The 27,018-nt window shown below is 43.7% G+C and overlaps 1 protein-coding gene across 3 annotated transcripts; it reads right to left on the reverse strand.

Moving 5' to 3' along the window:
* Positions 1-1,188: 1,188 nt before the first annotated feature.
* Positions 1,189-22,940, reverse strand: LOC109890062 (annexin A11). Of its 3 annotated transcripts, XM_031823771.1 has the most exons (16): positions 22,823-22,883; positions 20,940-21,060; positions 19,626-19,909; positions 18,832-18,920; positions 17,965-18,309; positions 17,612-17,699; positions 14,786-14,880; positions 12,472-12,585; positions 12,045-12,135; positions 11,840-11,919; positions 11,670-11,726; positions 11,497-11,590; positions 11,059-11,154; positions 2,889-2,947; positions 2,533-2,655; positions 1,211-2,309 (listed from the first exon to the last, which is right to left on the reverse strand). In XM_031823771.1, exons 3-16 carry the CDS (start codon positions 19,897-19,899, stop codon positions 2,250-2,252), a joined length of 1,665 nt encoding a protein of 554 aa, XP_031679631.1. In that variant the 5' UTR covers positions 19,900-19,909; positions 20,940-21,060; positions 22,823-22,883; the 3' UTR covers positions 1,211-2,249. The 3 variants fall into 3 exon arrangements, with proteins under 3 accessions (XP_031679629.1, XP_031679631.1, XP_031679630.1); XM_031823769.1 differs by lacking the exon at positions 20,940-21,060 and having other exon boundaries at positions 1,189-2,309; positions 22,823-22,940; XM_031823770.1 differs by lacking the exon at positions 20,940-21,060 and having other exon boundaries at positions 22,391-22,883.
* Between the last annotated feature and the right edge of the window lie 4,078 nt (positions 22,941-27,018).

A 27,018-nucleotide genomic window follows, 5' to 3' on the forward strand; every position in this document is an offset into this window, starting at 1 on the left:
GTTTCCGATGACAACATCCGGTGTGTATCATGTGATTTCACTTAACTATGACCTTTAGTTACTTTTGCCTACTCATAGTTGGATAATAAAATCACCTGACGCACACCAGATAATGTCATCATAAACACTTATCTTCCTCTATCTTTTTGACTGCAAAACATGGAAACACACATTTTTTTCCACATATGTTGATGTTGGGGTGTTGCTGGAGATGATGAATATGAAGTTGAGACATTTCCCTTCAAAGCCTGGATCCATTGTTGCTTTTCACATCAGTAGCCACCCCCCTGCTTATGTTGTGAGAGAGAATAGATAAGAGTTTGAACTACAAACATGGGGGAGTGGCCCAGCCACAGATAAATCCGGGCCAGTGGAGTGAGAGGAAACGGAAGGTCTCTAACTGCTCCTACTGCCACCTGACTCAAACAAAGCAAACAACCAAAACCACTGACAAGTCACCAAGTCACAAATAAATGGCAGACGTTCTCCTATTCAGGTCAGTGTTGATATTGTTGCCTTCACAATGAATGTACAAAACATTAAGAACATCTTTCTAATACTGACTTTAACCCCCCCCCCCCCCCAGTTTAGCCCTCACAACAGCCTCAATTCTTCAGGGCATGGACTCTACAAGATGTAGAAAGCACAGGAATGCTGGCCCACGTTGACTCCAATGCTTCCCACAGTTGTCAAGTTGGCTGGATGTCCTTTGGGTGGTGGACCGTTCTTGATACACACAGGAAACTGTTGAGCATAAAAAAACCTGCAGTGTTGCAGTTCTTGACACAAACCGGTGCGCTTGGCGCCTACTACCATACCCCGTTCAAAGGCACTTCAATCTTTTGTCCTGCTCATTCACCCTCTGAATGGCACACATACACAATCCATGTCTCATGAGTCTCAAGGCTTAAAAATCCTTCTTTAACCTGTCTCCTCCCCTTCATCTACACTGATTGAAGTGGATTTAACACGTGACATAAATAAGGGATCATAGCTTTCACCTGGTCAGTCTGTCATGTAATTTTTTGTATACTCAGTGTATAATTAAGTAAGCCTGCTAGCTACTTGCTAGCCATTGGTTGAAAATGTCAGGGGGCTGGGGTCATGACAGCAGCAGAAACAGGAAATAGTACTCTTTCTTGCCTCAAGACTAAAACACAGTATGACACAACACAACATTAGCATGGATGGAATTACTAGGGGAAACAGCAGCCGTGTTTCTCAACATTTATTTTCCGATGTAGTCATCATCAGAGCACCGTTACTGAATTGTGATGCAATGAGGTTTACGTTTGGAGTTATATTGACAGACATGCTCAAAGAAAAATACATTTCACTGTACTTGTGCACCATTAAAAACTTGAAACTTACGCTTGTAGCAAACAGCAGAAAACACATGAGTGAGTGTAAAGGAAAGTAAACAACAGTGATAGTGTACACACATCTTATAAACACAATTATAAACTGGGCGGTTCAAGCCCTGAATGCAGATTGGCTGACAGACGTGGTATATCAGACCATATACCACGTGTATGACAAAACATTTATTTTCACTGCTCTAATTACATTGGTAACAAGTTTATAATAGCAATAAGGCACCTCAGGGGTTTGTGGTATATGGCCAATATATCATGGGCTGTATCCAGGTACTGCTTAAGAACATCCCTTAGCCGTGGTATATTGGCCATATATCACACCCACTCGGGCATTAACTGCTTAAATATAAACTGACCACTTTGGTATTTTAGCTGCTAATTATTCTTATCAGAGTAACATATTCAACACTGCTCAGCTAAATCAATTAGTACTGAATTAACTTGTACAATTAGATATGCATATTATTGGCACAGGCTGGTTAAAATAAAATATATCTTTAAAAAATATATATATATTGATTTAAATTCCAAATCTAATCAATGTTGCACATTGTACCTTTAAGGGCATTTTCAGATAGACTAAGATATAATACCAATCAAAGGAAAACTTATTGAAAAATATATACTTTGTTGCTCATAAAAATATAGAAAAGGAACGGCTTTAGGACATGATGTTCTCATATCATAACATGTGACAACAGTTGCATTGACACAATGGATGGCATGGCATGCAGAACTGCTGATTGTGGTGCAGAGGAAGATAGTCAGACAGATTGGCAGAATGGCATATATTATGATAATGATTATATTATAGGCCAGTCAGTAAATGGATATAGTGTGGAGGAGATCCCGTAGAGAGCTGACATGGTCCCTCTAGTCGCTCCCGCCACACAGCTTTAACAGCAGTTTCTTATAGTCCCCTGAGGTGTCTCCCTGTCATAGACAACACAAACAACAACACAAACACATCAACAAACTAGAACATCATGTTAGAATACCTAACCTGCTCTATAACAGTAGCATTGTTGGAGGTTTGTGTGTGTGTGTGTGTGTGTGTGTGTGTGTGTGTGTGTGTGTGTGTGTGTGTGTGTGTGTGTGTGTGGTGTGTGTGTGTGTGTGTGTGTGTGTGTGTGTGGTGAGGAGGACAGATACTTACAGAGATGTCTGTGTAGAGCGACTTGCCGTAGTTCTTGACGTATTCCTGACGGATATCCAGCATGTCCACCTCAGAACGCGTCACCATGATCCGAATCAGGGTTTTGTCTTTGGTCCCGGCCCCCTGAGAACACGAACACACAGGTCAGGCTGGACCTAAGAACTTATTTGAAGAGTACAATTATCAAAAGCAATTACAGTAATAACAATGTAATTTCATTGTAACTGGGAAAGTAGAAATGTAATGAATTTAAACAATGTGCACTTATCAGTCGTGAACATTTCTGTTGTACTGTGTGTATGCACAGTATGTTGTAATCAGCCCAGACAGACAGACCGCAAGGGGGAGTGTCTTACCTTCATGGACTTGTAGAGTCTCTCTGCAAAGTAGGCAGGTGTGTTCTTAATACACTTGACTGGAACACGGAGAGAGCAGAGGGTTAGAATGCCCAGCATGTACTGATCACCTACTAAACCTTAGACCAGCCCCAACTACATGGAGGGAGGGACTGATAACAGCCCGATTACCAGTCTGTTAGTGCTAGCATGCCAACTCCTTGTCAGTCATTGCCATGGCTAACATTTGGGTTGACGATGAAAGCAATGGAACTGGCAAGAGCACAAACAGATCCGAGGGGAGGGAAACTCTCAAACCAACCAAACATTTAAAAATGATAGGAAGGGAATCAACTGAAAATGTTGTATATAAAGTACTATCTGAAACCTGAACTTGAGAGTTGAAGAAAACAGAGAAAATATGACTGTAGTTTGAGCGGTGAAATACATTTTCAAACATCACATCAACATGACTTCTGTATGAACATGCGCAATGGAAGAAGCACACAACACGTCACACCACATCATCACAAGGGTGTAAGGTTGAGATATTCTCTTCATACACAGTCAGATAACAATGTCATCCAGTCAAATGAATCTAAAATCATGTTACTGTACCATTAACCTGAGCAATGATAGCCAAGTGGGGAAAAACACAACAACAATTACTAATTCAGGCAGCAACAGTGTGGCAACACATATTGTTAAAGCATCTTCTATAACATCTTTCAACAATAACAATGAGTAAGTTATGGGTGTTAACCAATGATGTATATCAACCCTAGATTGCTGATGCTATGTATTGACCATTGAGAGGCTTTGAAGCCACTTGTCAGCCATATTGCCACTCCCCAGTAGGAGCAGTCCTCCATAGGAATGAATGGAATTCTACAGTATTTCAATTAAATGTTTCAAGGACAAAATTGCATGTATTTATTTAAGTATTTCATTCTTGTAGTGGGGGCAGTAATGTTAGTCATCTGTAAAAAATATATACTTTAATAAAACTGTTTTAAAATATTTTTATGTTTAACTTACATAATATAATTTAAAAGTATGCATGAATATTTTTTTATGTTTATTTTGTATTTTTTAACCTTTATTTAACTCGGCACGTTAGTTAAGAACAAATTCTTATTTACAATGACGGCCTACACCGGCCAAACCCGGACGACGCTGGACCAATTGTATGCCGCCCTATGAGACTCCCAATCACGGCCGGATGTGATGCAGCCTGGATTCGAACCAGGTACTGCAGTGACGCCTCTTGCATTTAGATGCAGTGTCTTAAGGCAGGAGGACATACTGCTTTCCTGGGAACAGGCCCAAATCCCCGTCATTTGCGTGAAGAGAAGACAGAGAAAAAGAGGACGGAGGTCGGCCTGCCCTCAGAGAATCCATAGGCAATCGAATAATCCCCCATTACCTTCCGTTCTACTAGCTAACATGCAATCATTGGAAACGACCCATTGACGACCCAAAAGGAACTGTCACGCCCTGACCATAGTTTGCTTTGTATGTTTTTAGGCTTTGTTTGGTCAGGGTGTGATCTAAGTGGGCATTCTATGTTAGATGTCTAGTTTGTCTGTTTCTGTGTTTGGCCTGATATGGTTCTCAATCAGAGGCAGGTGTTAGTCGTTGTCTCTGATTGGGAACCATATTTAGGTAGCCTGTTTTGTCATTGTGGGTTGTGGGTGATTGTCTATGTTAGTTGCTTGTGTCAGCACATTTTGTATATAGCTTCACGGTCGTTGTTCATTTATTGTTTTGTTCAGTTTACTTTGTGTTTTCATCATCCATTAAAATGATGCATTCACACCACGCTGCGCTTTGGTCCGCTTCTTATGACGATCGTGACAGAATCACCCTCCACAAAAGGACCAAGCGGCGTGGTAACGGGCAGCAGCAGCAGCGATGTCAGGATTTTTGGACATGGGACCGAGATCTGGACTGTATCACTACTTGGGAGGAGATAGACAGGTGGTCGGTGGACCAAGGGAGAGTGCCGGGGTTCGCCTGGAATTCTCTGGAGCAGTGTGAGGAGGGATACCGGCGAATGGAGTCAGCACGGCGGCGCGGTAGGAAGCCGAGAGGCAGCCCCAAAAATGTATTGGCGGGGGCACACGGGGAGTGTGGCGAAGCCAGGTAGGAGACCTGCGCCAACTCCCCGTGCTTACCGGGGAGCGAGATGCTGTGGAGCGCACGGTGTCCCGGTGCGGGTGCATAGCCCGGTGCGGTACATTCCAGCTCCTCGTATCGGCCAGGCTAGAGTGGGCATCGAGCCAGGTGCAATGAAGCCGGCTCTACGCATCTGGTCTCCAGTGCGTCTCCTTGGGCCTGCATATATGGCACCAGCCTTACGCATGGTGTCCCTGGTTCGCCAGCACAGCCCAGTGCGGGCTATTCCACCTCCCTCGCCGCACTGGCCTGGCTACCGGGAGCATGCAACCAGGTAAGGTTGGGCAGGCTCGGTGCTTAAGAGCTCCAGTGCGCCTGCACGGTCCGGTCTATCCAGTGCCACCTCCACGCACCAGCCCTCCGGTGGCAGCCCCCCGCACCAGGTTGTCTCTCCGTCTTCTGCCTACAGGTGCTTCCTCCTCTCCAGTGCTGCCAGAGCCTTCCTCCTCTCCAGCGCTGCTAGAGTCTCCTGTCTGTCCAGCGCTGCTAGAGTCTCCCGTCTGTCCAGCGCTGCCAGTCTCCCGTCTGTCCAGCGCTGCCAGAGTCTCCCGTCTGTCCAGCGCTGCCAGAGTCTCCCGTCTGTCCAGCGCTGCCAGAGTCTCCCATCTGCCCAGAGCTGCCCGTCTGTCCTGAGCTGCTAGAGCCGCCAGTCTGTCCTGAGCCGTCAGTCAGCCAGGAGCTGCCAGAGCCGTCAGTCAGCCAGGAGCTGCCAGAGCCGTCAGTCAGCCAGGAGCTGCCAGAGCCGTCAGTCAGCCAGGACCTGCCAGAGCCGCCAGCCAGCCAGGAGCTGCCAGAGCCGCCAGCCAGTCCAGAGCTACCCTTCAGTCCAGAGCTGCCCCTCAGTCCGGAGCTGCCCCTCAGTCTGGAGCTGCCCCTCAGTCCAGTGGGGCCCTTTAGCAGGGTTGCCAGTCCTAGGTCGGCGGCGAGGGTCGCTGCTCAAAGGACGCTACTAAGGTGGACTAAGACTATGGTGGAGTGGGGTCCACGTCCAGCGCCAGAGCCGCCACCGCAGACAGATGCCCACCCAGACCCTCCCCTATAGGTTCAGGTTTTGGGGCCGGAGTCCGCAACTTGGGGGGGGGGGGGGGGGGGGTACTGTCACGCCCTGACCATAGTTTGCTTTGTATGTTTCTATGTTTTGTTTGGTCAGGGTGTGATCTGAGTGGGCATTCTATGTTGGATGTCTAGTTTGTCTGTTTCTGTGCTTGGCCTGATATGGTTCTCAATCAGAGGCAGGTGTTAGTCGTTGTCTCTGATTGGGAACCATATTTAGGTAGCCTGTTTTGTCATTGTGGGTTGTGGGTGATTGTCTATGTTAGTTGCTTGTGTCAGCACATTTCGTATATAGCTTCACGGTCGTTGTTCATTTATTGTTTTGTTCAGTTTACTTCGTGTTTTCATCATCCATTAAAATGATGCATTCACACCACGCTTCGCTTTGGTCCGCTTCGTACGACGATCGTGACAACTACCAACGGGACATTAAACTGTAATATCTTATGCTTCACGGAGTCGTGGCTGAATGACAACATTATCAACAGACAGCTGGCTGGTTATACGCTGTATCAGCAGGATAGAACAGCGGCGTCTGGTAAGACAAGGGGCGGCGGACTATGTATTTTTGTAAACAACAGCTGGTATCTAAGGAAATCTCGAGGTTTTCCTCGCCTGAGGTAGAGTATCTCTTGATAAGCTGTAGACCACACTATCTACCTAGAGAGTCATCATCTGTATTTTTCGTAGCTGTCAACATACCACCACAGACTGATGCTGGCACTAAGGCCGCACTCAATGAGCTGTATTTTGCCATAAGCAAACAGGAAAACACTCATTCAGAGCGCTTCTAGTGGCCATTGACTTTAATGCAGGGAAACTTAAATCCGTTTGACCAAATTGACCAAAATGTTAAATGTGCAAAATTCTAGACCACCTTTACTCCACACACAGAGATGTGTACAAAGAGCTCTCCCTCGCTCTCCATTTGGCAAATCTGACCATAATTCTATCCTCCTGATTCCTGCTAACAAGCAAAAATTAAATCAGGAAAGACCAGTGACTCGGTCAATTAAAAAAGTGGTCAGATGATTCAGAGGCTAAGCTACAGTTTTGCTAGCACAGATTGAATATATTAATGGCATTGAGGAGTACACCAGATCAGTCATTGGCTTCATCAATAAGTGCATCGATGACGTCGTCCCCACAGTGACCGTACGTACATTCCCCAACCAGAAGCCATGGATTACAGACAACATCCGCACTGAGCTAAAGGCTAGAGATGCCTTTTTCAAGGAGCGGGACTCTAACCCGGAAGCTTATAAGAAATCCCGCTATGCCCTCCGACAAACCATCAAACAGGCAAAGCGTCAATACAGGACTAAGATCGAATCGTACTACACCGGCTCCGATGCTCGTCTGATGTGGCAGGGCTTGCAAACCATTACAGACTACAAAGGGAAGCACAGCCGAGAGCTGCCCAGTGACACAAGCCTACCAGACGAGCTAAACTACTTCTATGCTCACTTTGAGGCAAATAACTCTGAAACATGCACGAGAGCACCAGCTGTTCCGGACGACTGTGTGATCACACTCTCCACAGCCGATGTGAGTAAGACCTTTAAACAGGTCAACATTCACAAGGACGCAGGGCCAGACGGATTACCAGGATGTGAGCTTACGATGACCAACTGGCAAGTGTCTTCACTGACATTTTCAACCTCTCCTTGTCCGAGTCTGTAATACCAACATGTTTTAAGCAGACCACCATAGTCCCTGTGCCCAAGAATACTAAGGTAACCTGCCTAAATGACGACCAACCCGTAATACACACGTCAGTCGCCATGAAGTGCTTTGAAAGGCTGGTCATGGCTCACATCAACACCATCATCCCAGAAACCCAAGACCCACTCCAATTTGCATACCGCCCTAACAGATCCACATTTGATGCCATCTCTATTGTACTCCACACTGCCCTTTCCCACCTGGACAAAAGGAACACCTATGTGAGAATGCTATTCATTGACTACAACTCAGCATTCAACACCATAGTGCCGTCAAAGCTTGTCACTAAGCTAAGGACCCTGGGACTAAACACCTCCCTCTGCAAATGGATCATGGACTTCCTAACAGGTCGCCCCAGGTGGTAAGGGTAGATAACAACACATCCACCACGCTGATCCTCAACACTGTGGCCCCTAAGGGGTGTGTGCTCAGTCCCCTCCTGCACGGCCTGGCATGACTCCAACACCATCATTAAGTTTGCCGATGACACAACAGTGGTAGGCCTGATCACCGACAACGACAAGACAGCCTATAGGGAGGAGGTCAGAGACCTGGCCGTGTGGTGCCAGGACAACCTTCGCCCTCAACGTGATCAAGACAAAGGTTCTACAGCTGCACCATCGAGAGCATCCTGACTGGTTTCATCACTGCCTGGTATGGCAACTGGTCAGCCTCTGACCGCAAGGCACTACAGAGGGTAGTGCAAACGGCCCAGCACATCACTGGGGCCAAGCTTCCTGCCATCCAGGACCTCTATACCAGGCGGTGTCAGAGGAAGGCCCTAACAATTGTCAAAGACTCCAGCCACCCAAGTCATAGACTGTTTTCACTGCTACCACACGGCAAGCGGTACAGGAGCGCCAAGTCTAGATCAAAGAGGCTTCTAAACAGCTTCTACCCCCAAGCCATAAGACTCCTGAACATCTAATCAAATGGCTACCCAGACTATTTGCATTGCCCCCCCTCCCCCTCTTTTACACCGCTGCTACTCTCTGTTATTATCTATGCATTGTCACTTTAATAACTCATGTACATATTACCTCGACTAACTGGTTCCCCCACACATTGACTCTGTACCGGTACACCCTGTATATAGTCTCACTATTGTAATTACACTGCTGATCTTTAATTACTTGTTTGTTTTATTTCTTATTCTTATTTGTATTTTTTTAAACTGCATTGTTGGTTAGGGACTTGTAAGTAAGCATTTAACTGTTGTATTCAACTAATAACGACTAATAAAATCGGATTTGATTTGAATATTTGATTTGACCCAATCACGTCTTTTTTTTCGTGGGAAGACTTGGGAACAGATTTCCTAAATTAAACACATTTTTTGCTGAATTTCTGGTGATTTTACAGTCTTTGACCAAAAACAATTTTTGGAGGCCCCAAAAAATTACTTGCCTGTATGAGTGAGAAAGTTACAGATTCACAAATATCATACCCATAAGACATGCTAACCTCTCACTATTACAATAACAGGGGAGGTTAGCATTTTTGGGTGGTATGATATTTTTGCCTCTTAACTTTCTCACTCACTTATTCACGATTCATTAAGGATTATCTGTAATCATGGTAGCATCCACATTCATGTAGAAGTGTTGAGAAACATATTCAATTGTTATTTACAATAAAAGTGACTCCAAAATGACACAATAAATGATTTACCATTAATTTCTATTGGGCACAAAATAATCTGAAACGCAACCAAAACAAACAGCAAATGCATTTAACAAGTTTGTAGAGTCCCAAACTCCATGTAATCCTTGCGTGCTAGGAATATGGGACTAAATACTACATTTTTCACTACTTTAATACACATATAAGTGAATTTGTCCCTCTACTTTTGCTTCCCTAAAATTGGGGGACTACGTAAACAAAGTGCTGTAATTTCTAAACAGTTCACCCGATATGGATGAAAATGCCCCCAAATTAAAGCGGACAGGAACTTCATAGTCATTGTATCATTTCAAATCCAAAGTGCTGGAGTAAAGAGCCAAAACAACAAAACATTTATCACTGTCCCAATACTTTTCAAGCTCATTGGTGTTAACACATTCAATAAATTTGGCCTCAACCCAATTGAGATGGCTTGGGATGAGTTTGACCACATAGTGAAGGAAAATCAGCCAACAAGTGGTCAGCATATGTGGGAACTCCTTCAAGAATGTTGGAAAAGCATTCCAGGTGAAGCTGGTTGTGAGAATGCCAAGAGTGTGCAAAGCTGTCATCAAGGCAAAGGGTGGCTACTTTGAAGAATCTCAAATATAAAAAATATTTTGATTTGTTTAAAACGTTTTTGGTTACTACATGATTCCATATGTGTTATTTCATAGTTTTGATGTCTTCACTATTATTCTACAGTGTAGAAAATAGTTTTGTTTAAAAATGAAAAACTCAAACTTTTGACTGGTACTGTAGGTGTGTGTGTGTGTGTGTGTGTACACGTTTTACTATACCTGTGAGTGCCAGAAGTCACAAGAATAGTAAACCAACAACAATTCTGAGAAGTGAGGACATTTTGCCAGTCCTCACTTGTAAAAAGGCAATTTTAGGCTTCGGGGTTAAGGTAAGGGTTAGGAAATTATTATTATTATTTATATTTTACTCCCCTTTTCTCGATCTTGTCTCATCGCTGGAACTCCCCAACGGGCTCGGGAGGCGAAGGTCGAGTCATGCGTCCTCCGAAACATGACCCGCCAAACCGCACTTCTTAACACCCGCCCGCTTAACCCGGAAGCCAGCTGCACCAATGTGTTGGAGGAAACACCGTTCACCTGATGACCGAGGTCAGCCTGCAGGTGTCCGGCGCACCACAAGGAGTCGCTAGAGTGCGATGAGCCAAGTAACGCCCCCTCCGGCCAAACCCTCCCCTAACCCGGACGACGCTGGGCCAATTGTGCGGCACTCTATGGGACTCCCGATCATGGCCGGGTTGTGATGCAGCCTGGGATCGAACCCGGGTCTGTAGTGACGCCTCTATCACTGTGATGCAATGCCTTAGACCGCTGCGCAACTCGGGAGGCCAAAATATGACTTTGAATGGGAATCAATTGTTGCTCCAAAAATGTCCTCACAAGTATAGTAAGACATAGTTGTGTGGGTGGGTGGTGTGCTTTGTTATGGGTGCTATGTAGTGTTAATGTGCCTGTGTAGAAACGTGTAGGTGTGACACCAGATAGACCTGTATTGGCATGGCAGTGTATGTATTAACCAAAAGGTTTCCCCTTACCCACAGCCACCATTCCACTCTCCAGGTCTCCAGACATTTCTCTGTCAATGCTCTTCTCTAGGTCTCTGCCACACATCTGCTGATACTCATGGAACACTACACACACACACACACACACGGATAAGGTAGCGGCAAAGGTTCTAGCTACGAGTCAAGGTGAGCGGAGAGCACCAGAGGACTGACATTTCATATACCTTAAATTGATATGTCATATACATTAAATTGATATGTCATATACCTTAAATTGATATGGCATATACCTTAAATTGATATGTCATATACATTAAATTGATATGTCATATACATTAAATTGATATGTCATATACATTAAATTGATATGTCATATACATTAAATTGATATTTCATATACATTTAATTTATATTTCATAGATATTTAACTTCTGTCGTCACAGTACCATTCCTCTCCCCTGTAGTTACCTGCTCTGAGGTGGGGTTTGCTCCTAGAACACAGGATGGCGTTGAACTTGGACTCATCTGTTCCCACCTTGTTCTCCCCAGCAGCATACAGAGCCTGGACAGAGAGCATACTACAGTATGTAGATTAGCCGTCACAAGGTTCGTAATAGATAAGAATTGGCAATACACGGTACCTGAGCATCTTGTTTAGCTACAGAGATGTCCACTGTCTCTCTTTCATCTCGATTACCCTGAGAGCACAAACACAATACATAATGAATCATCCATCTATATGTACTGTTCCTAGATGTATATGTATTTAGAATGTATACACTATTCTATATCGATGGGCCATAGGGTGTACCTGGGCCAGAGAGATGAGGAGTCTACGGAAATGTCCTGAGGTGTCCCCACTGATGGCATCTTCCAGAGACTTCTTATACTCTGAAATAACACACACAGTCCACTTCCACAATCCAATACAACAGAGGCGTGGTGTGTTTCTGAAAGGAAATATACAACTTCCTGGTTAACATTGTCTCCCTGAACAGTGTTTGTATGTAACTCACCTGTCTTGTAGACCTGGTTGAGCTCTTTGATCTCTGCATTGGAGCGAGAGGACAGGATCTCTATCAGACAGGCCTCGTCTGTCCCTGCGCCCTGTCAGAACATACAGCAGAGAATGGCTGGGAGATTATAACAGGGATATTATTATATACCAAGTATGATTTGTCTTTCTCTGTTCTTTAAGTTAGTTTAGCTGGTTAATAACACAAAAATAAAACAAAACAAATTATTACTCGTTTTCATGCACACACACACACACACACACACACACACACACACACACACACACACACACACACACACACACACACACACACACACACACACACACACACACACACACACACACACACACACACACACACACACACACACACACATGTTAAGAAGAGGGAATATGTCAGTGATTATAAAAACCCTTTCACAAACCTTAATGGCTTCCTTCAGTTCGTATGCATCAAGCTGGGATGGAGTCTTCAACATGGCCAGCACCAGCTTCTCAAAGTTCCCTGACAGCTCGGACTTAAGATCCTTAACCAGATCCTGGGAAGGTAAGGGGATACAAGCTTGGTATAATTCAATGCTATCCAAGCAGTCTTTGAGTTGGGCCGGTGCTCAGCAATACAACGAACAAGCCCCTTGAATTTTTTGACTTGAATACAGACACCGTCATTTTCTGTACTGCTTGAGGACTGGCACCTCTTTTACAATATTGGTAGTAAGTCTATATAGTATAGTGCAGGGCTCTCCAACCCTGTTCCTGGAGAGCTACCGTTCTGTAGGTTTAACCTCCAACTCTGTTCCTGGAGAGCTATAGTTCTGTAGGTTTAACCTCCAACCCTGTTCCTGGAGAGCTACCGTTCTGTAGGTTTAACCTCCAACTCTGTTCCTGGAGAGCTATAGTTCTGTAGGTTTAACCTCCAACCCTGTTCCTGGAGAGCTACCGTTCTGTAGGTTTAACCTCCAACTCTGTTCCTGGAGAGCTATAGTTCTGTAGGTTTAACCTCCAACCCTGTACCTGGAGAGCTACCGTTCTGTAGGTTTAACCTCCAACTCTGTTCCTGGAGAGCTATAGTTCTGTAGGTTTAACCTCCAACCCTGTTCCTGGAGAGCTACCGTTCTGTAGGTTTAACCTCCAACTCTGTTCCTGGAGAGCTACCGTTCTGTAGGTTTAACCTCCAACTCTGTTCCTGGAGAGCTATAGTTCTGTAGGTTTAACCTCCAACCCTGTTCCTGGAGAACTACCATTTTGTAGGTTTAACCTCCAACCCTGTCCCTGGAGAGCTACAGCTCTGTAGGTTTTTACTCCAACCCTGTTCCTAGAGAACTACCATTCTGTAGGTTTAACCTCCAACCCTGTTCCTACAGAGCTACCATTCTGTAGGTTTAACCTCCAACCCTGTTCCTGGAGAGCTACAGCTCTGTAGGTTTTTACTCCAACCCTGTTCCTAGAGAGCTACCATTCTGTAGGTTTTTACTCCAACCCTGTTCCTAGAGAGCTACAGTTCTGTAGGTTTAACTCCAACCCTGTTCCTGGAGAGCTATAGTTCTGTAGGTTTAACTCCAGCCCTGTTCCTAGAGAGCTACAGTTCTGTAGGTTTAACCTCCAACCCTGTTCCTGGAGAGCTACCGTTCTGTAGGTTTAACCTCCAACCCTGTTCCTGGAGAGGTACCGTCCAACTCTAATATAGCACAACTGATTATAATAATTAGCTGCTTGATAAGCTGAATCAGGTTAGTTACCAATGGGGTGGCAGTGAAATCCTCCAGGAGGCTGGCTCTCTAGGAACAGTGTTGGGAGTGAAAAGCACCAGGAGGCTGGCTCTCTAGGAACAGTGTTTGAGTGAAAACCACCAGGAGGCTGGCTTTCTAGGAACAGTGTTTGAGTGAAAACCACCAGGAGGCTGGCTCTCTAGGAACAGTGTTGGAGTGAAAACCACCAGGAGGCTGGCTCTCTAGGAACAGTGTTGGAGTGAAAACCACCAGGAGGCTGGCTCTCTAGGAACAGGGTTGGAGTGAAAACCACCAGGAGGCTGGCTCTCTAGGAACAGGGTTGGAGTTACAATCTCCAGGAGGGTGGCTCTCCAAGAACAGGGTTAGAGAGGCCAAATGAGTAGAGGTACTTATTTCAGTCCACTTCAAGTACTGATGTCATGTGTGTTCAACTGCTGTGCCATCTGTGTTCAACTGCTGTGCCATGTGTGTTCAACTGCTGTGCCATGTGTGTTCAACTGCTGTGCCATGTGTGTTCAACTGCTGTGCCATCTGTGTTCAACTGCTGTGCCATCTGTGTTCAACTGCTGTGCCATCTGTGTTCAACTGCTGTGCCATCTGTATTCTGGGTATGGCTGTAGCTAATAAAGTCTGAGTGTATCAGATCCCTCAGCGAGTCGTTTACTGGCAGAGCCAACAGCTGCTGTTTAGATATCACTGGCACACACTAAAGAATATACTCTGACTCTCACTTCAAGGCAACATATTCAGACCATTCTATGACACTGTAACAATTATTTCATTGTTCCCTAAAAACTTAATTAGATAAATAAGGTATCACGTTTTAAAATGGGAGTGAGAGTCATGCCTATTCCTTTCAAATACCTTCCAAAAAAGAATGCATAAGAAAAAAATGTATGGTCATAATCACTGTATTGTCTTTCTATAATAAGAAATAAGCTATACGAACATGTATATTGTACTTACATAGTGTAATATAGTATAATGTCAATATGACTGTATTAGCTACCTTTCCGTAGGAGGTTTTGAAGGCCATGAGCATGGGGACACGCTGTCTGTTGGAGCGACTTCCTAGCAGGTCTATGATGGCCTGTTCATCAGTACCTGTAGGGCAAGTCCACTGTCAGAACACATATTCAAACAGCCCATCCATTTCCCTTGGTGGATTTAGAACATCATTTTTAAGTAGTGTAGCTGAGCACACAACATTACCAGGTACTTATACATAATTAAGTCATTCAAAGATCAATGATCATTAATAGAAGACAACATAACTGCTAGTGTTGATTATACCTATGCAAACTGTTCAAATCTACAGTGTGTTTTGTATAAGGGACTGGCAAGGGGTTGTTTCAGGACAGGGCCTATTCTAACAGCTGGCCATTACGCATGCAATTTTTGTTTCTGGTTCCAATATTAGACTGGATCCAACTCACTCACTAGACCCCTATATAAGGGGCTAGGTGTTGTTTCTGAATGGGGTTTAACTGGCTGTGTACTTGCATCCTAAATAGTAGGCTGTTTGAGTATGCAAATAAATATATGTTTTATAGTATGTATTTCAAAAATGTTAGTATACTTTAAATGCCCAGATGTCATAGTAATTTCTGCTTTGACAACAGTTGATAATCAGATATGGGGATGTGCTCCCGAAATCAACCAATAATGCAAAACTACGCAATCACGCATTGCACATTTTCACTATGAGAAAATATAATTTTTAATAGTAAGTTCATTTTTGAAAATCGAGTATGGTTTAAATTTATTTATTTTACTTAACCTTTATTTAACTAGGCAAGTCAGTTAAGAACAAATTCTTATTTACAATGACGGCCTACCCTGATGAGCCAAGTAAAGCCCCCCGGCCAAACCCTCCCCTAACCCAAACAATGCTGGGACAATTGTGCCCCGCACTATGGGACTCCCGATCACGGCCGGTTGTGATACAGCCCGGGATCTAAGCCGGGTCTGCAGTGACGGCTCTTGCACTGCGATGCAGTGCCTTAGACCGCTGCGCCACTCAGGATCCCTAAATGCCAGGATGGTATACTAATTTCTGAGCTTCATCAAGTAAAATGCAATGCACACTATTCCACAATGCATTGGAAGAGGTTGGCTGCGTGTGATAGGCCCTAGTTCTCTACAAGTGGCCAAAGAACTAAACTAGGCTACTTAAAACCCGTTCCTGCAGTGGAATGACCAAATCGCCCTTCTGTGATGTACAGTTTATAGTGTAATATTGGAATGCAAACTCAAAATGTAATACATCTCAACTCTATGTATGACATGGAAAGGGATAACTAGTCAGTTGTACAATTGAATGCATTCAACTGAAATGTGTCTTCCGGGCCCATAATCACGTGTGTGAGGTATAAACTTTTGTTTCAAAGTAGATTTGTTTTAGACTACCAAGAAACACTGAGTGACGCTGATTTAGACTATTGCATTAAAATGTTAATTGGGAAGATGCCGAATAGCGAAGCTGTCACGCCCTGACCGTAAATTTCTTTGTACAGTATGTTTCTATTTTTTGTTTGGTCAGGGTGTGATGTGGGTGGGCATTCTATGTTTGTATGTCTAGGTTTTGTATTTCTATGTTTTGGCCGGGTATGGTTCTCAATCAGGGACAGCTGTCTATGTTTTCCCACTGTTAGTTGTGGGTGGTTATTTTCTGTTTAGTGTTGGGTGCACCTTGCAGAACTGTTTTGGCTAGTCCTATGTTTTGTAGCTTAGTGTTCAGTATATTAAAGATGAACACGTACCCCGCTGCATTTTGGTCTGGCGATTCCTCTTCCAATGAATGCCGTGACCGAAGCTTCTGAGGTTTTGTTCAAATGTAGGCTATGTAGTTTTTGTTCTTCTTAAAATGATCACAAGTATTGCATGGTAGGCTACATCTTTGAAAACAGAATTATTTTTATTTCTGTTTTCTCATTGGGAAGTGTTTTTTTTTTGTCCTCTTGGTTTTTGTCAGAGCTTTTAAACTAAATACAAAACCATCTTTTGATTTGTGAATGTGTCGGCACCGGGATTCGGGATGTGGCTGCGTTATTGATGTTAATCACGCCTTTTGATTTGTGAATGTGTCGGCACCGGGATTCGGGATGTGGCTGCGTTATTGATGTTAATCACGCCTTTTGATTTGTGAATGTGTCGGCACCGGGATTCGGGATGTGGCTGCGTTATTGATGTTAATCACGCCTTTTGATTTGAGCATATTAATTGTTTTAGTTTTGTAGGCTAGGCTACCTATTTAAAGCTGCAACATGTAACTTTTTGGGTGACCCAACCAAATTAACATAGAAATGTGAGTGATAGATCTGTCTTTCGCATTGAAAGAAAGTCTAAGGAGGATTCTTAAGTTTAGTTTTTGCGTCTTCTCCTTTCGGTTTTGTACACCAGCTTCAAACAGTTGAAAATACAATATTTTTGGTTATGGAAAATATATTTCACAGCGGTTTAGATGGTACAATGATTCTCTACACAGTGCTTGTTTTGTAACAAACTGAAATTAGGGGAAATTATTTAAATTTTAGCAACCAGGAAATGGCGGAGAGATTTCTGCATCTTGAACCTTTAATTATTGAATTTATGTCCGTTGAATTTGGAAAATGCACCCGTATTCAGCCCTGCTCCACCTCAAGCCAGTCAGGAGTACATATTGTGCACTTTAAGCATGTGGTACACTAGTATGGGTATTCGGACACAGTCTCTCACTCGCTAGACCCCTATAGAAGGGTATAGGGGTTGTTTCTGGAGAGGGTCTAACTCACTCACTAGACCCCTATAGTGTATAAGGAGCTGTTTCTTGACTGGGCCTATGTAACCAACTCACCAAAGCCCTTCATGGCTTTCCTCAGAACCTCCACATCTCTCAGGGGGTCTGCTCCTGGATAATCCTTGATGCTCCCCCTGAATCCTCTCTGGAGGAACAGAGAAGAAGAGGGCATTTTCCAGATTGCTTTACCCTTTCAGTGTTAGCTGCCAGTAAAACTCCTGTCAAATCTCTAATCATTGACATCTCAAGAAGAAACAGAAAACTATAGAAACATACCAATATTATTGCAGAACACTCAGATATCCAAATTGAAACCGATGGATGAAGTATGGACACTTAACAGGATGTATACCTGTCCTAAATGAAGTACTATTGTCACAATTGGATAAAATCTTCCCAGTGTCTCTTACGTTGATGGCAGGAGCGACCGGCATGGCTCCACCTCCGTATCCTGGCATGGACGGGTTGGGCGACGGGGCACGAGGGTACCCTGGCATGGGCTGGTTAGGCGCTGGTCCTCCTCCGTAACCTGGCATGGAGGGGTTGGGTGAGGGTGCCTGTGGGTAGCCAGGCATGGGCTGGCCTGGGTAGCCCATGCCTGGGCCTTGAGTCTGGGGCATCTGCCCACCTGGCTGTGGGTACAGGCCATGGGGCTGTTGGTTAGGGGGCTGGGGGGAATGTTGGGGGTACCCACCAGGGGTGAACATGGCAGGGTTGGGGTTAAAGCCCCCCATGGATGATGAGATCTGGTTGGCCTGTGATTGGAAGAGAAATGGGCATCCAATAAAAATTTGCACAGACAGTACGCTGATTGGTTTAAACTATTATGCACGAAAAGCTGTTTTGCAGATGATCAATCATGTATTATTGGTAATACAGCATCTGCTGTTGTGTTTTGATTACAAAGGAAATCAAAGACAATGCAACATAAAGAAATTATACAAAACATGTCATTATGAAGGATTACAACAGTGAAAGAGGAGGTTGCAGAAAATTATAACATTTTTGAAGCAGTATCTTAGCAAATTACGAGCCATATTATTTTCATCATGCAAGAGAGATTTTGAAGAAAGGTTAACAAGAAAGCTGCAACATAGATTATTTTTTATAAAAGTCTTACCAGTCAATAATTGGGTTGTGATTTCCAATATTGGCCATGCAATTCATGCTAACTGAAATATTTAACGCAATGATCTGAAGGGGGATGAAGTACAGGCATGTTGAGAATATTCTCTGTGTGATTTGGGGGGATGGATGTATTTTCATGCCAAACTTACCATGCCTGGAAGATTGCCTGCGTTGAATCCAGGGTTGGACAGATTATCAACACCTATGGTGGGGAAACCAGCACCACCTCCCCAACTACCTGCAACAGGTGACATAGATGGGTGAAAATGTCACTAAACAGTTTATGGCATATCACTGACAAACTGATATAGGATTATTATTATAATAGTACGTATGTAGTATGTGATGTTTGCTATGATGTTGTGGCTGTATATGCTTTTAAACAATCAATCAATTATGTTACCAAAAACAACATAGAAACAACATAGAAAGTGCTAAGATTTCATAGGAAGGTTTCAATAAATGTCTGGTGATTGTGCTAGGCCAGAGAGGTAAATACATTGACTTTGGAATGAGACACCAGGACTAGCAATGAACTGTTCACACTTGCCAATGTATGTGACTAACCTCGGCTTCTAGTCAGCAGATATGGAATGATTCTCAGGGCACACAGAATGGGAGGACTGTGTCAGACACTAGTTGGTCTGTGAGTGTTGTCTCTCAGCACAGCAGAGGTTGTTTAGAAAACACAACGCATGTACCACAACATTACATCTAAACCTCATGATGATCTCTGGCCCTGAGATACAGGATGACAGAAGGACTCAGTCTCTGAGTCTGTCCAGCAGTACCCTATTCTCTTTTCTTGACCATGTCTTTATGTTTCTGTCTGTCTGTGTCTCCCTTAGATTACATTACATTTCATATACCTTGTACCTGTAAGAAATACTGGACGTGTCTGCATATTTTAGGACAATCATGATCTGTTGAGCTGAGGCCTTACCTGCTGGGGGCATGGCTGGGTACCCTCCAGCTCCAGGCTGTGGAGGATAGCCACCAGCCTGAGGGGGGTAACCTCCAGCCTGAGAGGGGTAACCCCCTGCTTGAGGGGGATAGCCGCCTGCCTGAGGTGGGTATCCTCCAGCCTGGGGTGGGTAGCCTCCGGCTTGGGGTGGGTAGCCTCCGGCTTGGGGTGGGTAGCCTCCGGCTTGGGGTGGGTAGCCTCCGGCTTGGGGTGGGTAGCCACCGGCTTGAGGAGGGTATCCTGGATAGCTCATGGTTTATGGTCTGAAATAAAGATAAATATCAAAATATAAGGCCTGTTTAAATGTGTAAATGCATTTTATAAAGCCAGGAGTATTTCTGTTCCTGGTCAGGTCATGACAGGAACACCTCCTGCCTTACAGACACACAATATGGCAGTTGGACACACAGACAGTGCCACTCATCTGTTTGTTGTAAAACAAAGTTTTATGACTCAAATTGTGGCGTGAACACATAGGTTGGTGTTGTGGTGTCCATAGCAACTACAGAGCTAGAAACACGCCCATATACACAGTGGGCCCCTCCACCCTCAATGAAGTTAAGCTGTGGAGGAGAAATAAGGCTGAATTCCTCAGGATGACCCAAGGTTCGAGGAATCTGGGTTCCCTAAGCTGATGGCTTAATTGTTAACATGGACAATTTATGGGTTGGGTAATACTGTGTGAAATGGAACTACTATGTTCATGAAATTGAGTATTTTCCTGAAATCTAGCACAAAGAAATGCCATCTGGAAGAAGACATACATACAGTGTGTATCTCGAATAGTAATTCAGAAATAATTTATTAAAATGGGAGAATACCTATTTAAAGCCTTACTGTACACTGAAATACTACATTTCAAATGACCCAACCTTTGCTTTTGTTACTTATGGTGTTGGCAGTACAACTGTTTGTTATTTGACAATGATTATGCTGCCTTGTGTGAAAAACCCATACTCCCATTTCATATGCCAACTTGTTCCATCCATGGCTCCATGTACACAATCCCTTCTCATAATTTGCATTTTAAGGACAGGGGAAAGAATGACAGACTGCTGCTGTATTTGAATAGGAACACAGTTCTACATCAGTGGCCTGTTCAGAAGGTTGTAAGGTTAGGCTAGAACATGTTCAGATAGATATGTATAGTGTAGAACAGATATGATTCTCTCTCAGATTGAATAGGGAACATGTGAGAAATATGAATTATGTTTCAGACCATTTTTTATCACCGACTACACCTCAGCAAAAAGTTGGATGATACAGTATAATATTTACGATGTAAAGACTTACCCCCTATTTAATGTACTGTGCATGCGTATACGACTACAGCCTAAAGGCGTCCCTCCATAGATTCGGTTTACTCCTTGCAGAACTCGAGTAGACTTTCGCATATTACCTTAAAATAACTTAGCTTGAAAAACGAGAAAAAAGCGGCAATATTACTGTTTGTCCCTCTTGAGACGCTGTAGCCAGTAGACGTGAAGACGAGGTCTTAGTTATGCAATATCTTAGATATCTTCTCAAGTGGAAAACTGCATGAAAACTAGTCGCCTGTCGTTGAATGACAAACACTTGAAGAATCCCCACTGTTGCCCAATCGCGGACGACGGGTCAATGGCAAAGATTTGTATAACTATAGCTAACTGGTTGAACGCGACCCGTGATTAACTTCAACCAGTTAACAAGTCGGAAATGTTCGAGTTTCCTAGTTCCGACTACCTCGTGAACGCGGCAGTAGACAAGCCTAAAAAAAATATGTGTGCTCGAACGTCACAAAATGTCGAAATAATAAATCGTACTGTTTTGACCGGAAAGCCAAAGTCCAAACAGGAATCAACCACGCTGTCGAAAAGAGTAAGACGTATGAATGATTCTCATCTAACCCATGTACAAAATATTAATTTCAACACAATGTATTTCCCCTTCTATCTTTGTCCTGAGGCTTACAGATTTTAACTAACGTTAAGCATGTGTAATACTGGAGTGAAATTGTGACTGACGAAATCTCATCTACACAAAAATAGCATTTGATTAGGACCCCTGCTCGCCCTACTCACTAAAGCCGATAAAGGCTATTACTGTATAATAACCAAACCTCAAATCAGTGGCAAATAGAGGCTAACTTAAGAACTAGGCTACCAACTGACACAATCGCTTTGATAGATTACAATGACACGTGACACCCGTTCTATTGATAAATGTGAGGAACGGTACACATTTATAAAGGACTGTGTATAAATGTAAGTAGCCATTTGGGTTCCTTGTGTACACCAACCATGTTTGCTGGGGGGATGGGAGTGTTCAATACAATACACATGATGGGTGTTGGCTGTTGAGGCCTTGAACTCATACAAAAATAGATAGTTTGAAAATAACTACCGAGTGACTCAAATGTGTTAAGGCAGACCTATCCAAAAGTTCAAACAACTATTTTGCTGTATTTAGTAGACCCCAAAGAAAAATAAGTCTTACTTCCATCCACATGATTGGCCTATTACACAATATTTGAAGAAATAAATAATTGTAGGCAGTTAAACATCCTTATGCTAAATGTCATTTTCGACATTGAATTAATGAGAGAATAGCTATAGGCCGCCGCTTATACTAACGTTTTCGGAATAGCCTTACACTGACTGCCTCTACACCAAATGACAGCACAGTAACTGTCAAAATAGACAGAAGCAAAATATTGTACATCAGTCAACATCGAACCAAGGTAAAACATTTAAATATATCAGTACCTTTTTGTTCGACTTTCAGGCGCCAGCTAAACGTTAAATTCTGTATTTCCTCGTTGTAATTTTGCGTTGTAAAGGTTTTCTGCACTAGGCCTACTAATCAGAAGAAGACAAGCAAATTTACCGAAGCTCTGGAAGACCGCCTTTCGCGTTGTCAGGCAAATTACGCAAACATCGTTTCAAATAGGTCTATAACGATAGGCCTAGAAGCTTAGCCTACTTTTATCATGTTCTCTGTGAGACATTTTGTTATTGCGTATCATATCCTTCGAGGAAGAAGGCTCGCTAGTAAATTAAATATTTCTGAGGAAAGCGACGTGTCAATAACACATCTACAAGAAACTTAGTCGCGCACGATCGCTATTGGAAATGTTTGATCTACAAGGTTAGGTCACATTTGATTTAACCGAAAAGTGCATTTCGTTTGCCACTTACTTTTGGTTCGCGAGACGCCTTGTCCTGGCTGCAGCTGCGCTCTTTTTCAAGCTACAGCCCCTGTATGTATATAAGGAAGGTGGGTGGGACTCATATTTTCCATTGAGAAACACCCATGGGCACACACCATACAGTAATTGACATACCACAGTCAGCACAGTGCTAACACTCGAGCACTATTGAGTGGACCAACGTATGACAGTGACATGTTAGGGAAAAAGTGACAAATGATGACAGAATTCACCTAGTCATAGGGAATATGGTGCAATCGATTGAGTATAGTTTATGGTTATCTATGCTAGCACAATGATACACTCTTAGGCTTGCGTTTTTTTCTATTCAACTGGCAACTGTTAATTTGTCTTCAATAATTGCTGTTGATTTTTGTTCACAGGGTGTACTTTTAGACTTTACCCGGCCTACTAATACCAGTGGTGGAAAATGTACCCAATTGTCATAGTTGAATAAAAGGACAGATACCTTATTAGAAAGTTACTCAAGTAAATGTTAAAGTCACCCAGTAAAATACTACTTGAGTAAAAGTCTAAAATTATTTCGTTTTAAATATACTTAAGTATCAAAAGTACACGAAATTGCTAAAATATACTTAAGTATCAAAAATAGAAGTAAAAGTATAAATAATTTCAAATTCCTTACATTAATTAAGCAAAGCAAACGGCACCATTTTCTTGTTTTTAAAATGTACGGATAGCCAGAGGCACACTCCAAAACTTAGACATTATTTACAAAAGCTGCATTTATGTTTAGTGAGCCCGCCAGACCATAAGGCAGAAGCGATGACCACGTGTTCTCCTGAAAAGTGCGTGAATTTCACAATTGTCATGTTTTGCTAAGCATTCAAAATGTTTATGGAGTAAAAATTACAATATTTTCTTCAGGAATGTAGTGAAGTAATAGTAAAAATTTGTCTAAAATATAAATAGTAAAGTGAAGTACAGATACCCAAAAAAGCGACTTAAGTAGTACTTTTAAGTATTTTTACTTAAGTACTTTACACCACTGACTAATAACGTATCAATGGGTGTGTCTATGACAAAATAATAATGACAGCCATGCTGGGATAGCTGCGTATTCACTTGGAAACAAACTGAAGCAAACGGGCCGAAAAGGGGAGGGACCTACCTGAATTTGTCCAATAAGAAATCCTTGTTTTCGTTTTCGTTGCAAAACATTTTTTTACCAGGTGCACTAATGAATATACGACCATGTTCTTCAATAGGCCTACGACCAGATGGGGCAGAATTTGCTGTGCCATCTAGCCACAGAAATATTTGACAGTAACGAATATTCTATATTTTATTTAGCCTATCTATTATTGGAAGCTTGTGGAAGGTGTGACAAGTTTGGGTTCTTTCACAAAACAGTACAATTGGATAGGCAGAGTTGCATCATTATGTGCTTTAGCCAATTACAACACTAGCCTATAATGACCCGCCTAAATTTCATCACAGCATTCACAGCATTGTGAACTATTTTATTTACTCTGGAATAGTCATATCTCATTTGCAGTGGATCAATTGAAGTCAATGAACTAAGCAGACCAGACCCAGACATGGATGTCTAAGGGAGAGCCACCTCGTTAAGCAGAAAGGAAATTACATTTTTCCCCCAGTAGTAAAAGGCCTGAGTGAACTATCTTGATTTATCCACCATCTTTAGTGATGTCTTATTACCTTATTCCCCTGTGATGTCACAAGAGGGAGTGTGAATATGTGCTGCTGTTTGTTAGGAGGTCAGGGTTAGTCTCTGTAGACTAGCTCAGGGTTAGTCTCTGTAGACTAGATCAGGGTTAGTCTCTGTAGACTAGGTCAGGGTTAATGTCTCTGTAGACTAGATCAGGGTTAGTCTCTGTAGACTAGGTCAGGGTTAATGTCTTTAGACTAGGGCAGGGTTAGAATGGTTAGTCTGTAGACTAGGTCAGGGTTAGTGTCTGTAGACTAGGTCAGGGGTAGTCTCTATACACTTGGTCAGGGTTAGTCTGTAGACTAGGTCAGGGGTAGTCTCTATAGACTTGGTCAGGGTTAGTCTGTAGACTAGGTCAGGGTTAGTGTCTGTAGACTAGGTTAGGGGTAGTCTCTATACACTTGGTCAGGGTTAGTCTGTAGACTAGGTCAGGGGTAGTCTCTATAGACTAGGTCAGGGGTAGTCTCTATAGACTTGGTCAGGGTTAGTCTGTAGACTAGGTCAGAGTTAGTCTTTAGACTAGGTCAGGGGTAGTCTCTACAGACTAAGTGAGGGGTAGTCTCTATAGACTAGGTCAGGGGTAATCTCTTTAGACTAGGTCAGAGGGAGTCTCTATAGACTAGGTCAGAGGGAGTCTCTATAGACTAGGTCAGGGGTGGTCTCTATAGACTAGGTCAGGGGTAGTCTATCGACTAGGTCAGGGGTAGTCTCTTTTGACTAGGTCAGGGGTAGTCTCTTTTGACTAGGTCAGGGGTAGTCTCTATAGACTAGGTCAGGCGGAGTCTCTATAGACTAGGTCAGGGGTAGTCTATCGACTAGGTCAGGGGTAGTCTATCGACTAGGTCAGGGGTAGTCTCTATAGACTAGGTCAGGGGTAGTCTATCGACTAGGTCAGGGGTAGTCTCTTTTGACTAGGTCAGGGGTGGTCTCTATAGACTAGGTCAGGCGGAGTCTCTATAGACTAGGTCAGGGGTAGTCTCTATAGACTAGGTCAGGCGGAGTCTCTATAGACTAGGTCAGGGGTAGTCTCTATAGACTAGGTCAGGCGGAGTCTCTATAGACTAGGTCAGGCGGAGTCTCTATAGACTAGGTCAGGGGTAGTCTATCGACTAGGTCAGGGGTAGTCTCTATAGACTAGGTCAGGGGTAGTCTCTATAGACTAGGTCAGGCGGAGTCTCTATAGACTAGGTCAGGCGGAGTCTCTATAGACTAGGTCAGGCGGAGTCTCTATAGACTAGGTCAGGGGTAGTCTATTGACTAGGTCAGGCGGAGTCTCTATAGACTAGGTCAGGCGGAGTCTCTATAGACTAGGTCAGGCGGAGTCTCTATAGACTAGGTCAGGCGGAGTCTCTATAGACTAGGTCAGGCGGAGTCTCTTTTGACTAGGTCAGGGGTAGTCTCTTTTGACTAGGTCAGGGGTAGTCTCTATAGACTAGGTCAGGCGGAGTCTCTATAGACTAGGTCAGGGGTAGTCTATCGACTAGGTCAGGGGTAGTCTATCGACTAGGTCAGGGGTAGTCTCTATAGACTAGGTCAGGGGTAGTCTATCGACTAGGTCAGGGGTAGTCTCTTTTGACTAGGTCAGGGGTGGTCTCTATAGACCAGGTCAGGCGGAGTCTCTATAGACTAGGTCAGGGGTAGTCTATCGACTAGGTCAGGGGTAGTCTCTTTTGACTCGGTCAGGGGTAGTCTCTATAGACTAGGTCAGGGGTAGTCTCTATAGACTAGGTCAGGCGGAGTCTCTATAGACTAGGTCAGGGGTAGTCTCTATAGACTAGGTCAGGCGGAGTCTCTATAGACTAGGTCAGGGGTAGTCTCTATAGACTAGGTCAGGCGGAGTCTCTATAGACTAGGTCAGGGGTAGTCTCTATAGACTAGGTCAGGCGGAGTCTCTATAGACTAGGTCAGGCGGAGTCTCTATAGACTAGGTCAGGGGTAGTCTATCGACTAGGTCAGGGGTAGTCTCTATAGACTAGGTCAGGGGTAGTCTCTATAGACTAGGTCAGGCGGAGTCTCTATAGACTAGGTCAGGCGGAGTCTCTATAGACTAGGTCAGGCGGAGTCTCTATAGACTAGGTCAGGGGTAGTCTATTGACTAGGTCAGGCGGAGTCTCTATAGACTAGGTCAGGCGGAGTCTCTATAGACTAGGTCAGGCGGAGTCTCTATAGACTAGGTCAGGCGGAGTCTCTTTTGACTAGGTCAGGGGTAGTCTCTTTTGACTAGGTCAGGGGTAGTCTCTATAGACTAGGTCAGGGGTAGTCTCTATAGACTAGGTCAGGCGGAGTCTCTATAGACTAGGTCAGGCGGAGTCTCTATAGACTAGGTCAGGCGGAGTCTCTATAGACTAGGTCAGGGGTAGTCTATCGACTAGGTCAGGGGTAGTCTATCGACTAGGTCAGGGGTAGTCTCTATAGACTAGGTCAGGGGTAGTCTATCGACTAGGTCAGGGGTAGTCTCTTTTGACTAGGTCAGGGGTGGTCTCTATAGACCA

The sequence above is a fragment of the Oncorhynchus kisutch genome, linkage group LG4, assembly GCF_002021735.2.
Source record: "Oncorhynchus kisutch isolate 150728-3 linkage group LG4, Okis_V2, whole genome shotgun sequence".
Lineage (NCBI taxonomy): Eukaryota > Metazoa > Chordata > Actinopteri > Salmoniformes > Salmonidae > Oncorhynchus > Oncorhynchus kisutch.

Excerpts from the sequence above, each read along its gene's own strand:
- LOC109890062 (XM_031823769.1), bottom strand. The coding sequence starts at position 19,899 with ATGAGCTATCCAGGATACCCTCCTCAAGCCGGTGGCTACCCACCCCAA. Across the intron at positions 18,921-19,625 it reads CCCAGCCATGCCCCCAGCAG|GTAGTTGGGGAGGTGGTGCT; the intron begins GTAAGGCCTCAG and ends CACCTGTTGCAG. Across the intron at positions 17,700-17,964 it reads CGGTCGCTCCTGCCATCAAC|AGAGGATTCAGGGGGAGCAT; the intron begins GTAAGAGACACT and ends CTGTTCCTCCAG.